The sequence below is a fragment of the Parambassis ranga genome, chromosome 2 (genome assembly GCF_900634625.1).
Source record: "Parambassis ranga chromosome 2, fParRan2.1, whole genome shotgun sequence".
Taxonomy (NCBI): domain Eukaryota; kingdom Metazoa; phylum Chordata; class Actinopteri; family Ambassidae; genus Parambassis; species Parambassis ranga.
The window spans coordinates 15,450,264-15,465,465 of record NC_041023.1 but is presented as its reverse complement, the minus strand read 5'-3'; the positions used below and the strand labels follow the sequence as shown (position 1 = coordinate 15,465,465).

Sequence of the window (15,202 nt, the reverse complement as noted above, 5' to 3'; positions counted from 1 at the left end):
AGCATACCACTAAGGTTTTATTTCACAGTGACAGATTGAAGAGGATGCACCTTTATCCAGATATTTTTAAGAGGCGATTAAAACAGAGATAATATGTTTATCACAATGAATTCCTCAGAGGATGCTGTGATTATATCATTGAGTCATTAAAACGAGGTCTATTTTAAGATCCAAAGATTAGCTTTGGCTGTTTAGATCTTCTACACCTGCCTAAGTAGAAACAGGCTAGAAACAGAAACTAGAAACAGTTAAATTCTGCTTTTTTTAAAGCAGACTCAAAGGTTAGTGGAAATATTTCACTCTTAGGTTCTTTTTAAACATGGCAGAAAGTCAGCATAAATGACTCCTAGCATCTCATGCACAATTATCCAGCTGTTCTCAACCTTCTAGACTTCCAAAAATCTTAATGTTACTGCATTTACTCTCACTCAAGGCCAAAGGCTCAGACCACAGCGAACCCACAAGCCCTCAGATGCTGCTCGCAAACTTAGATTTTATACTTTGAGACTCATAAATGCAACTCATTGCATATTCAAGTGCTTTTTAATTCAGTGCACTCACTGGAGCTGTTTAAAGCGCTGTTATTTTCATGTTTTTCTGCCCTGGTAGGAAATCTAAAGAGCACATCACGATAACCCAGTTTTAATTTCTGAGTTATTTATGCCTTTTATTTATGAGAATGTAGTTGGCAGTACTGCTTAATATTATCACCCTCTGCAGAGATGTGTCGCTCTTACTTTAAGGAATCCCCCAGTGGTACAAATAATATTGTTCACTCTATTATTTATATGACAACTGAATGCTACCTCTGTCACACACAGGGTAGTAATATTAAACTTTTTTACAATGAGGATTTCAGTGCCAGCTAAACTGTAGGTAGGTAGTGACCTAGGAGCTAAGTAGTAGTGACCTAGGAGATAAAATATTTTACATGCTTGACGTAAAATATTTTATCTATCCTGCTTTGAAATATAAAAGGGCGATACATCTGTTTATATTTAAAATTGGCAGACTACGCTGTGGGAGACTGTTTGGATCTTTGTTTTCACAAAAACAAAGCTCAGGAGCAGAGTTACAGACACCTCCATTAAGTTACACAAGCTTGCCTAAGGCTTACAATAGTGGTCTCACCCAACTCATACCATTACCCGATAATACCCTAAAGCAGCTAAAAGCTCCATTACTATAAGTTAGCCAGCATTACCTGTGAGTCGTATGGTTCAGTCTTTATGACTTTGTTAAACAAAAGCTATCTGTGGCTGAAAGATGATGCTTTGGTACATGTTTAGGATAAAAACTCTCTCCAATCTATTGTGACAGCACCCTCTAGGGGTTATCGTGTTTTTTTACTAAAGCCAAAAAAGTTTCCAACACAATTACGATAAAGGTAACAATTCAGGAAAAACTCAAAACTTACTTCTGTCCTTGATTGCTGTAGTTGTTGTCATACGATTCATATCCTTGGTCGTCGTAAGCTGTTCCGTAGCCGTCATCGTACTCCTAGAGTAACAGACAAAATTCACGCAGTTAGATGATGCAACATCCAGCAATTGTTCTCATATGGCTTCATGGCATTCAACAATACATCTGTTTTTTTTTTTTTATAATCAGTATGCATTAAAGCCTTCAAATATATGGGTCACAATGCTTCATCTGCCATTGCTATAGAAGCCCATACACAGGGACATTAGAGTGGCAACTGCAGTCGTGCCCTTGTCTCAGTGTCAACTGTGCAACAGCGGGATGTAAAGACTCTCGCTGCGGCTACGTTTCATCACCACCTCAAAGGATGAGCCCTCAACATCTGTTTGTGCTGGAGCAATCTGCCCCGCCCCGCCTCTGCACTCCATCCAGACCCCCACCAAGAGGAACATCAAAGAGACCCAGTGCCGCACCCGTCCTAATTTAGGATAAATGGGACTTATGTTCCACAAAAGGCGTCGACCCCTAGCGACACATCTCTCATCCCCCATGCACTTCTTGGCTAATTCCATCTGCCCCTTATTTGCATGCTTGAAACGAACGTCTGTAAGATTTAGCAGCAGAAGAAAATGCTCATCACATCCATGTTATTATTAAGGCCTTAATTCCTGATTAGAAACATGCATTTGCCAAATGACAGTGTTTGAATCGAGTCTTTTATCTTTAATCCTTCGGAAACTAAGTATGGGTGAAGGAACTACATATAACTCTCCATAAAGAGACCCGCATGCAGCACGTCTGCCTTGTTTCCGGGTAAAATATGGGTTGCTTACATTTGTTCAATTCAGGGGGAGATCTGGCAGCTACGTTTAAGGAATCTGCTTCATATGGAATATGTTTAAACCTCTCCTTGGTCATCCCATTGGGCTGCTTTTCCAGACTTGTTTGTTGTGTTGTTGTTTGTGTGTGTGGGAGTACTATTTCTGTGGAGGTCTTTGCAGTTCTCTTGTATTTGTCTAGAGGTAGCTTAAAGGGAATTCAAGTGCCTCCTGGCATTTGTAATTCTGCAGTTAAACAAGCTTTTGCAAAGTCAACAATTCCCCGTGCTAAGGCAGCAGCTACGTTCTGTCAACAACTGTACTTTTGACAATATTAAAACCCTTGAACCTCCATTTAAAAATAATAGGAGCAGCAGTTCTTAGAAGGCAGTGCAATTTTGTCAAAAGGGAAGTAATTAAAAACACATTTTTACAGGCAGAGGAAGTGTTGGAACTGGATTTATTCTGATAATAGTTTTTTTTTTTAAATGGTGACACAAAATATATAGTACAGTGGATATTATTTCAGTGGGAGCCAGCTGTAGAAGCCAATTAGAAAGGAAGTGAAATCTTTGTGACTTTTGTGTTTGTATAGGCAGTCCTGGATTGAGATTTTGAGCCCACACTGCCTGTCAACCTCAGATGTTGCAGCTGCAGATTTTCTATTAGATTTATTGCAGCTATCGCTGAATTTTGAATTTGTTGTACTTAACTTACTTAACTCAAAAAAAGGGCCAAGAAGCAAGTACCAAGCTGACATAGGGATGCTGGTGCTCTATACTGTCCATGCAGCCCACATACACTTTGCACAGATTAAGATGAGTGGTTCTGACACACAGAATAACTGAGAGATAACCGAGCTGACCTTTTGTCAGGAAACATGGCATACATAAACACCAAACAACTCAGTTGTTATCATATCATCAGACTAAAGAGATTACACTTTAGGGCCATTTCAGTCCAACAAGATTTGAGTTTTCACATTACTCTGCACTGCTGTGAGGCACCAGCACAGTGTCATTAGTGATGTTGAAGTCGTCCAATGAAATGTTGAGTTCTTAATGACAAATGGTGAAGCAGATTTTGCATGATAAGCCATGATTTTTTTTGCTAGCAGCAAAATCTTTAGTGACTGTGAAAACATGGAAGATCACAGACATAAGGATTTAATCCTCAGAATGCACACAGCAGATGATTTGGCCACACATCTTCTGTTTGCAGTACCCAGCTGATTTCACACACATGAACAAACGGTGTTGTGGAAAACAACTGACGTTGTCAGGTGGCTGTTCTGGCGTATTGTGGTATGGCTTGCCCAAATCTGATTGTGTGTGTAGGTAGGGGTAGGTTCACGGTGTCTTCACAGGTTACAATACATGCAATGAAAACAGATTTATACATTTGTATATACGGCACCTTTGATAACTAAGTGTAATTAAACACAATGCAACATGCATTTCTTACTAAAGGCCACAGGTCAAGTGTTTGAGGCTGAAAGAGCTTTAACCAAAAGAGATAAAAGTGTCTGTTTCGTCTCATTACTGCAACAACATCAATCGATTCAGATCGGAGCTGGTCGCTCCTGTAAAGTACAACAATGTTTCTGTGGCATTTCTACTAAACACGGCAAATTGGTCTCAGAACAAGCATGTTAGACAGTCCATTAGCACCCACACATGAACATCTAATCCAGCCAGACTGTAAATGTAAAGTGAATTTAACAAAGACACAAACAAAGTCTAGGATCAGACATCTGCTTGTCTTTAAGGCTGAGTATGCAGCAGTTAAAAACTCGGACCGGCAGCACTATAAAATGCTTGTACTGAAAAGGTGGGGCTAATTAAAAATAATGAGCTGTGTGGGCTGTAGCCAGTCTACCAGCCTTAGACACTGATATGACAAACCTTTATCACAGTTTAATTCTGCTTTATTTCACTTTTTCTGATACAAGTTTCAGTTGGAACTCAGCAGGAGTCTTATAACCAAGGAAATATCTCTCCTTAAAATGTCTGCTCTTCTATTTGTTTTTAAATTGGCTGTGTTGAATTCCATTTCCTCCAGTATCACAAATAATAAGTGAATGTGATATTTTTTATGCATGCATTATTATATTTCTGTGTTATGAAGACAGCGGGCTTCCAATTCAAAATTAAAGTGTAGTTTTCCTCCCCCATCAGCAACTGGCAGCCTCTGCTTGTCCATTATTCCTGTTGCATTATTATTCACAGAACTTACTGAGACAAAATAAATTGACTGAACTTTTCTTCTTCTATCCAGGAGGAACGAATATTATTAATGTTAAAAATAAAGAAATACACAGCACCTTTCCATCACTGTACTACATTTTTATGGAGACCTCAGTCACAGAAATGCATTAATATCACATTCATAATCTCACACTGAGGCTGACAGATGACGCCAGCACATTAGTAAAACTGCAGCTCCTCGTGTGGCCACTCCTACAAAGAAAAATAGCTTTTATTGCATAGATAATTTAGTCAATGTCAGGATCACATTAGACATTACAAGCGATGCTTTTTTATCTCCTCCAGCACCTTCACAGCTCTGTCATGGTGTAACTCTGGCTGTGGAAACCAGGTGTTCTCATTTGTATGAATGCACAGATATAACATCTGACAGGCAGCGAGAAGAAGAATTATCGGTTTTCTTGGTGAAGAATGGCAGAACAGGGAATTATGAATGAATCTTGGGGTGGATGTCAACACTGTATACTAGTTCAGAGCTAATACTGCTGCTTTCAGTCACATGTTTGCAGTCTATGTATTTAAATTGGTCAGTTTTGGATATCTGGATCCTCTGCTGTGAGGACTCAACTCATGGGGAATTGGTCATTTTCTGTGCAGCTTGGATCTGATTAGTATATTTCATTGTGTGCATGTAGTGCATGGGCTTCTTCTAGACCGTATATTCTGCGCCCACTGTTCGTATCTCGAGGTCTGGGTAATACTCTTGCAAATTTTCTTGTAAGATGGATTTCACAGTGGCCTATAACGAACCTCTGTGAGTTCTGAGGCAGAAAATGTCAAGCCATGCTCTCACAGTGCTGCATCACAGATACTGCACCCATAGCTGATAAAGCCCATACACAGTAGGCACAGGCAGGTACACCCCTAATTAGTTTTCAACACAAGCTATGTGCCATTACCGTAAAAGTCCTTCTCTCGTCTTGCTGCTGACTCTATCCAGGTGCCGTCCACTCACATCGGCCAATAGTGCCTGGTATTAAAGGGCCACATTAAACTTTAACAATGGCATGTTATTGCCATTTATTAGAGCAACTACTCTATAATTGAGTTACATGAGGGCTGAGAGGAGAAACCTGCCTGGTTTATAAATCACATTGCTACGTTTAAAATGATTCTTTGCTCTGGTGACGTGCGAAAACAGTTTAAAATGGAGCGCACACGAAGAAGATGATGTGAGTGAAACTATTATAATATCTGATGTGTTTGTATTGGTAAACCATTTACTTAAAATATCTTGGATGGCACAATAGCACCACAATACCGCAACTGTGCTGTGTTCCCAGCTCTAAACAGGATTAGTGTGACAGCAAGAGGTTGAAGAGAGAGAGAGAGAGAGAGAGAAGGGAGAGGGAGGGCGGCCCCTAAGTGAGTCTTTCATTTGTATGCCAGTGGATAGCTGAGAGGCGTGTTGTTAAAAGATAAGGACTGGCCTCTGAGGCCACTGAAGACTAACAGAGGGTCTGGCACTGCATGTTACAACAGCAGTATCACAGCCGCTCCACTCTGCTCTACAATACCACTGTAACAGATAGGATGCCACTGACACCCAGAGCAGGCTTTTCAGCTGGATTTGTTCCCTGCAGACTGTACCAAATCCAACAACAACAACACACCGTTCTCACAATACGAACTTAGCAGAGAACTTGTGCATGTGCTATGGCCTGCATCGCCAGAGCACACAACAAAGTGAGAAAATGAAGCAAAGGAAAGGAAGACAAAAAAAAAAAATCCCTGTTCTTCCCAGTTGACTAAATTATGACACCATCTGTTCACAGAAAAATGTCTCTGTGCCGCACACTGCTCTTAAGTTTTTACCAGTAAAAAGCAAAACAACAATATTGCTCTACAGAAAACAAATAATCCAGCGGCTTGCAAACCTAGGTCATCCGTCTTGCTCTAAAGTTTCTCAAAGTAGCTACGTGTCATTTATTCAGCTCTTCCTGCCAGCATATTTCAGAAAGCTGAACAGGCTGGAATTTGCTGAAGCTTTTCTGCTGCAGGGGTAGAAACACAACTCACGCTATCAGGCTGAGGATGCCAAAAAGTCGGGACCATGCATCAAGTTGAAGTATCAGGACTTCGTGTTACACTTGTCTTTTCTCTCCTGTTATTTTAACACCTTAAGTTTTTGGCTGAGTTTTAAGTAAAAGTCTAATAACCTCCGCCAAGTATTATCTGGGGAATTCATATCATTAATAAATTAGCCCGGCGGAGAAACACATGTGCTCTCTGAAACTCACTGATCACTGGCACCTCTGTTGCAACAAGAATTTACTTGCTTATCCTGTGCATAGTCATGAGGCTGGAGCCTTTCCAAGCTCTCCAGGGTATCACAGAATGAACACACAGGCCACCATTCACACTCGCACCTGCACATAATTTAGAGTCACCTATTTAACAAGCTTGTGTTCTTGAATGGTGGGAAAAAAACACCAAAGAAGAATGACTTCCTGTGTGCTCTGGACCAAAGAGTCTACATGTAGTAGTTCTCTGAGCACAATGCTAACATCGGTATGCTAATTGGCATTGTGAGCATGCGCTACTGTTGATGCTTAATGGGTGGGATACATGATGTTTTGCAACCTTTCTGCACTGGCAGCAAGGTTGGCAGCAAGGTTCAAGACACTTTTAAGAGAAAGTGTACAGCTAATTTTTGGAATAGCTTAGAGTTAGGCAGCGTCAGGCACTGTCTGTAAAGTCCTCTCTTTAAACATAAGTACTTAAGATATAAAACAGATTATTGATTTGTTGTGGATATTACAGATGATACATTTGCATTTGAGATTAAAAATAATTTCATTTCCATTTTGTCCCATGTGAATAGGTTTCAATCGTATCTTCATGACTGGTCTTGCCTGCAACACCAGCTGGATGCAGCTTTTTTTTTTTCTTTACTCTTTTTTCTAAAATATATTTTCCTGACCATTACATCCAATTTAGATTAAAACTGCTACATGACCAGTGAATTAGAGAACATGAATCAATTAACAGTGCTTGGCTCTCAGCAGGACTGGACATGCAGAAGTGCCTGCGGGAGATTTTTATTTATTTAAATGCTATAACAGTCAGCATGGATTCAGAATGGTTTACTGTATCCAGGGAATTTAACATAAACTATAGCAACCCACATGCATTGCACATTTTGTAGGTCTTCCCACCCAAAGGGATTGAGCTTCACACAGCTCTAGATTTAACATGAAAGTGAAGTTATGTTCCTTTCCTTAGCCATCTTGGTGAAAATGCACAAGAAAAATATAATGCAGCCTCATTTCCAAAATGACATCATGTTTAATTCTTCTCCTGTGGGATTAACAGCAGGTGAAACTGAGATCTCAATGCGCCTAATGAATAACATGAAATGAGATTTGGCTACAGTCGGGACTGATGGGGCAGCCAAGAGTGGATCACAGGATAATAACGTCTGTGTGTGATTTTATTTGGTAACAATTGGATTCAGAGTAATTTGATACTGACGTAAACAGAGGCTGGAACAAAGAGGGGATTATGAAACAGCTACTGTACTGTGTGTCATCGTGACATGAAAAGGTAACGCAAGTCTGGTGCTTCTTGTCTGAACAATAGAAGAAGACGCCTCCAGCTAAACAAGTGCTTTAAGCCTGTGGCGATGCTGCGCAGCAAGAAGGGAACTATGAGAACAGGCATATGAGCGAATGCTTAACAGTGACAAATGCCAACAAATGCGAACAAGAAATATCTCTTTGTCATTTCATTGATGAATACAAGAGCCTATTTGTCAGCCCCTTATGGAGAGCACTTGTCCTGGGATCGCGACATATTCAGATAATATAAAGCAAGTCATTCAGACTCTAATTTGCTGTGATGTGGTTAGATTTATCATGTGGCAGATGTTGGTGGGGGGGTTTCTTTTTTTTTCTTCTCCCCCAACCAGACACACAGGTGCAGGTGTCGAGGGGATGCAGTTTACAACTGTGACAATGATGGGAAACAGCTGGTCCAGGAGTCATTCTCTACGACCTCCACGCATTTGAATTGCAACCTCTGAATAAACCTGTCAAATGTGGTTAGGTATGGGCTGCTGGGGCAATTTTCCAACGCGGGCCACCTCCTCTCTTCTTCTATCTGCTAAATATGCAATGTAGCTGCCGTTCTCTCTCTGGGGAACTTGCCTTGACAGTGCGGCAGGAGACTCTCTTGGCAAAAGCACAAAAGCTCTGACTTTAAGCCTAATATATTCATCTCTGGCAGCTGTTGATATTACAGCCAGGTTCCCTTAAGTCTATGTAGGTAAGCTGCAAGACCAGGTAACAAATTGACATTGCTTATGCTGACACCTCCTGTGGTAAGACAACATGTGTGGACCGGTCAGTGCTGCTGGATATTTCATTATCTACATGCCCTTTTTAAAGGGCCAGTTGACCAAAATGATTAAAAAACACAATTTTATTTAGTTATAGATGTGCATATGCCTCTTTTTAAACAAACTAGTTGACTTTTAATAGTGCATAATTAACTATTTCGTAGATGGTCATGCTCAAAAACAGTTCCCATAGTGCTTTGCAGGCAGTTGAAACAAATTGATCTTAAGTCAGTTTATTGGTACAAAGGATGCACCAGTCAGACTTTTTCAACCCTAACCCCAATGATACAATGCCTACGATACACGCATCAAACGATATCTGATACCGATACATTTTCCTCTGCAGATATTGCATGTAGCCATTGATCTTGTTGGCATAGCAAGCATTAATATCTCTATATAGGTGACTCTTTGGCTTTGTATGATTGTTGTTGTCTAGCGGTATACTGAGTGTGTTGCTGAAGCTTAGAATTAAAGCAAACAGATCAGCCCTTGTCAGGTAATATAAGGGCTGATATCTGACTATATTAGAATTTTGGAGCAGATATAAATCATTTATGGAATAAAATAATCTGATATTGTTATTCCAACTGTTCCAACTTCTTTATATGTAACATTAGGAACATGGTTGATAAGGAGAGCAGCAAACAAATAATGGGGGGAAAAAAGTGTCTCAGAGAAGCCCAGGCTCTTGTTTCCCTCTGATTTGTATGAAGATTTATGGATGCTTATTCACAATGGAAATCTGAGCAACAGTGACATCCTCTGAAAGTGTAAATTACACTGAATCTAAAAATAGTCTGTTTTTTAGGCTCTAAGAGAGAGCATGATGTTTGACACAAATTGCAGCAATAGGGCACTGGGGGTTCTTCATCGGCTACAGTCTGCACTGCTGCTGCTACCACAAAGACAGTGTTGGTGAGCTGTCAGATCAACGTTCAAACTACAACTCACTTGTTTTTTTTTTTTTTTTGGAACACCCGCACACATGAACACAAAATTCAGTACTCTTTGCCTCGTGTCGCTCCCATCTTTACCCACCCTTCCCCAGGGAGGTGCGCCTAACAGTTTGAAAGCCTCTGATCCACAGTAAGCAGGACAAAGAGCAAGAAGAGAACTTACTCCTTATTTTTAAAGACAGCATAGTACAAGGAACTTCAAATGGTACTTACTGTACAGTACTGTACTTAAATTAGCTTGGCAGGTGATTTGATGAACTTTAACCAATTAGATGAATGAATTCCTCTAAGGGAGAGAAACAAGAACCTGCTGAGGATCTCTGAAGGCTATTGAGTAGCAGTTAGTATGTCAGTAGACTCTTTTGCCTTGTAAAGGTAATATCTGACTAAATGTTGTATTGTTCCTGTTTGCTAACCAGGGGTGTCAAAGTCAGGGGCCACACCAGATATTACATTTACAAGGGCAGGATTACATGTTATGGACATAGGGGTGTTGGCCAGACTAATCGGAGCAGCAGGCCAGGTTTGGCCTGTCAGCCTGGTTTGACATGTGTGCTTTAGATTGTTGTCACACGCCCAGTATTTCTCACTGATTAGTCCAAACGACCCATGGTTCACTAAAAAAGACCATTCTTGCCCAGAACTGTGGCCAAAAATGTACAAGCTGCTGTTATAGATCTAGATCTTATACATTTCTCAATCATGTTTGTGTGTGTGAATTACCATCTAGGAGCACAATAATCAATTACATTAACAAAGAGAACAATGTTGACTGTACGTGAGACAAATTCTACAAAAATAAATACATTAAAAATCCCAGAACCTGAAAACAGTGATACTCATGAATTTCCATATTCCATATTAATTTCCATATTAATTTTCATTCAACTACATATTAATAAAAACATTATATCTCAATGCTGATCTGTTAAAACACTCACGTATTCGCCATATGTGTCCTGGACTATTGGAGGAGCCGCCCTGTATCCGGCGGTCGGTGGAGCCCCTCTGGCTCTCTGCACCCCCCTCCCTCTGGAAGATGGAGCTCGGCTGGGCGGGGCTCCTCTGGGTGCTGCTCCTCGAGGCACCGCAGCATGCAGGGGAGGAACTCCTCCGCGACTTCTGACACAAGACACAAACATCCGCCCAGGTTTAGATGAAAGAGCAGCAGATGTAATGCATGTTTTATATCTTATTAGCCTTTTTTTTAGGAGGATGTAATAAATTCTGAGGATTACTGGAGGGAGAAATATTCATGTGTGGATGGATGGAGCAGATGCACTGCTCAGCACGATCATGTGATCTTTAAGGCATTAAAAGATACTTTTACAAGGTTACTTCGCATGCAGCAATCATCAATATGAGATGTCTACATTAATAGGTGCCATAATTTATTATGTTCAGTCGAGCTGCCTCGTCTTCTTTCACTGCAGTTAGTGATTCGTCCAGAATGACATGACTACAAATGTAAGCGATGAATTGGATACATTCAGCAGGCAGGTTATATGTGTAGGTGGAGAAAGAGGAACAGTGAGGGTGGAGGGCAAGTTCTTCCAGTCGAGAAAAAGTGAGTCACGTCCATTACTCAAAACACAGCATGTCTTGTGGCAGAATTGCTTTCCTGTCTATTAATGAAAATGTAGATGATGGGGGGGTTCTGCCTGTTTTATGGTGAATGTTTTCGCTTTGCTTTTGGACTCTGAGGAACTGACACAAAAATTGTGCTGAAGTTCTGCCTTTCATCATGTTTAAACTCACGTTTCCTTCATAAATGTGCACAGAAAAAACACAGAGCTGCTGCTGTGTATAGAGGAATTAGCGGCGATCCTTCTGTCCACTCTGCACTGTAATCAAGACGGAAACAGATTCTAGCTGCTCTCTTGGAAATCAAAGGCTGTCTGACCTTGCGGTTTGGTAAAATGTTCCACAAGCTTTTTACAGCGACCCAGCTTTCTTTTAAAAGCAGTTAACTGATCTGAAGCAGCAGCTGAAAACCACCAAGGTTGCTCTGCAGGTCATTTTCTTTCTATGCTTTCCATTTCAGGAGCTTCTGTGGAACACATCACAAATTTGGGGCAAAAAAACAAAACTGGTACAGCGAGGATTGTTTATTTGATAGAAAAAGGACTGCCCTCGTGCGGAGGAAAGAATAAGTTGAGCACTGACAGTTAATTCCCCTTAGCATCCAAGCAAAGAGGCAGAACTACATGTAGTGCAGTGGTATTGATCGACATCAAGTGGAAATAGGCAAAAAAAAAAAAAAACTGTAAAAAACTATATGCAACTTGCTGCCATGCATGCATTGGAGCCTTCGGGATTTATGTCTCATCACACTCAAAATTATGCATGGTAAATGCTAATTACATTGTAATTTAAAACATAGCCAATTATATTCTGACTCACAGCGAGACAAACTCCCCATCTCGGTGACCTTGTTTATCTTCAAATCTGATGAAAGAAGCGTGTTTTCTTTTATAAACACAAAAAGCACACAACAAGCATCTTTTTTTTTATTTTTCCCTCTTCTGCTTTTAAAGCGGCAGAAAGCATTAATGTCCTCTAATGGCCATGAGTATTTTTTATTTGTAGTCTTGCAAGGTCTCAGAGGAGCTGGCATTAGCGTGGGTTCACTGGGAGAGTAGAGACCGGACATCATTTGCATATAAAGGCTTTTATGCAAATACACCTTTTGCTTTGCTAATGTTTATGGACACGCAACATTACATCACCTTGCGCCAATAGACACTATTTACTATCAGTGCTGTTTACTTAATAAATAATAATGGCACCTTTTCACCTGGCCTCACCAATTTCATCACACGTCAGTAGGCACTGACTTGATTTGACTAACAGTTGTGATGACAGGAAGTATTGTAAACCCAGTTAGCTTTAATTAGTAAACTTACTAAGACTCGAGAAAAGAGTACATAAGAGACCCATAAGAGTCTGCAGACATTGGTCATATAAAATCAAAAAATATCACATTTGTCAGGTTCTTGTAGTGTTGAGAACCATTGAAGGTACCCAAGGACTGAAGCTCTTCATATTGGTATTTTTAGGTGTTTTAAGTGTCAATAGGCTTTCTGCAATTCTAGGATCACAGCACGGTGTGGGAACCCTGTGAAGTTTAATAGGACGGGTCGGCATTGCCAGGCAAAGGGATAGGTTAATTGGTGTGCTACCACTTATAACTGAAACAGGCCAGAATGCTGCTTTGGAGGAGGCTAATTTGTTGTGTGTTGTGATTTAGAGATGAATACAAATGAGTGCTTTTTTACTAGAGAGGTTGTATGTTGTGTTTATTGAGAGACAAAGGTGCCTTACAATCCCATCAGGAAAGGGCCCTGTACAGCCGTATTAGGGTTACTCTTACTTTAAAGTAAAAACATTGAGCATGAGAATCTCTTTCTGTGTATACTCTTGATGACATTATTTCACAGTGGATCTGTTGGGAAAAAGTAGCATCTACATTTAGTGGATGGTTACAGCTCTTCAACTAGATATCTAACTTTAGTGCCTGGAGGCCTTGTGTGGAAAACTACTCACACTGAAACCTGCTTTGGTAGCACAAAATCAGATTGCTGTTGCCCCTGGCATGATGAAAAAGACCAATTATTGACTGGTTCTTTATTAAAGCAGGTAGGTTTGTGTGGCTCGGCTGTAAATGGATACCTCAGATGTCTTGTGGTGTAAATCAGACAAGTGGAGAAGTTGAGCATTCTGTTGAGCTACTGCACTGCACCGTATTTTAGCCATGACAAACAAGAGGTTTTAAGCTAGTTATATTTTTCTCACTTTTGGTACTTTCCTCTGCACACGTTGATTTTATAAGAGGTATTTTACAGTAGTCTACATAAGCTACAGCATAACATTTCAACATATACAATCTCTGATCACAAATTCTGACTGGAACACAGGACGTATCAATTTGGCTTAAGTCTAAAAGAATGGCTGAGACATGTTGAACAAAGGGTCAATTTGTCCTTGCACCATGCACCATGAAAGAAGTGGTCAGTGAAAGAAAACAGGAAAATAAGCAAAATAGCCCATCTGATCGAACTCATTAAACATTATTGACAGATCTCTCCAGAGAAAACTGGACTCAGTAGCATGAAATTTTCTTCTGTTGTGTGGTTAGTCTTTTTGTGTGTGTGTGCTTTAAAATTCAGTGAATAACCAGCCATGTGCAAAGTTCCACAGTGCAACTTTAAACGATAACAGCAGAGCTTTGGTTTTCAGCTTAATGCCAATCATTTATGGTGTTTCTCTCTCTTCTTTGTAATTCCTGCTGAGGTCTGCACACAGTCAGCATAGTTAGAAACACCGGAGCTCATTTTTCTGCCTTCAGACAAAGCTGTTTGCTGCCATTCATTCCTGTAGAATATGAGAAACAGGGAGAGATAACCCGTCACATTAAACGGGAAGCCTGTGCCTTGGTTTGTTGTTTTACTCCTCCGCTGTGTCCTATAGGAATAATTTTATGTCAGCGCCGGCGCATTATGATACACTTTGCCTCCTGCCAGTCACACCAATGAGTATTAAATAACAACACAGGCTCTTTTCCCTTATGACTGTGTCTGTATAAGGATATTAGGATTAGGTGAATTTCCTATTCAATGATTGTTGAAATAATCTTAAAGTCATTACAGTTATTTAACCTGTCTAAGAGGATCTGTTGTGCTATAACAGCTTCACACTGACAAGGAGTGTCTACATTCACACAGCCGCAGGAGGTTGACTGTCAGGAAAACATAAACATAGAGATTCACTGAGGACTCGTGTGCTTTTCAGGCACACGCACTGCAGAGTTTGTACAGTTTGAGTCATTTCTACAATATGCGTCTCTGTCCTCAGTGCATTCATGGAGATGCGGTAATGCTGTGCATTCTGCTGAATTTGCTAAGGTCGCACAATTTGCGATGGTCAGATGTGCAAAGGGAATTCTGCGCCTCTGTAGGACAGGTAGAAAAAAGTAACACGAATGAGATTTAGAGAAGTAACAAAGAAGGTTGTGGCTGGAAGCACATCTACAAAATATGACAGCAACAGCACAAATTGTATTCAGAAAACTGCTTAACGTGGAAAAAAGTACAATAAGCCACACTGTCAAAAGATTATTTGGGAGAAAAATAAAGCATGCTCAATAAGAAGTTCATTTTGAGACAAATAAACATATGTTCAGAAGCATATGACGATCATATTATGAGACCAATAGAGCTGCAATAGTCCTACTACATGCATCGTTTGTCTGCTCATATAGGGCCAGACCTGTCACTCGGGGTCCACATCCTCCTCCCCTTCACATGTTGACGTACGTCGTAACCTGCGATCGCCTGTGATTCAGTAAATGGTCATCGTAGACTCTGCATGCATCAAACTTGATGTCATACTGAAGTT

At 40.4% G+C, this 15,202-nt stretch overlaps 1 protein-coding gene across 1 annotated transcript in view; it reads right to left on the bottom strand.

Moving 5' to 3' along the window:
• The window catches only part of khdrbs3 (KH domain containing, RNA binding, signal transduction associated 3), an 81,658-nt gene that overhangs the window by 12,224 nt on the left and 54,232 nt on the right, over window positions 1-15,202 (bottom strand). The window contains exons 6-7 of the mRNA XM_028399134.1: window positions 10,747-10,927; window positions 1,418-1,500 (exon numbers count right to left, since the gene is read on the bottom strand). Coding sequence (XP_028254935.1) covers window positions 1,418-1,500; window positions 10,747-10,927 — 264 coding nt within the window. The remainder of the gene's footprint in view (window positions 1-1,417; window positions 1,501-10,746; window positions 10,928-15,202) is intronic.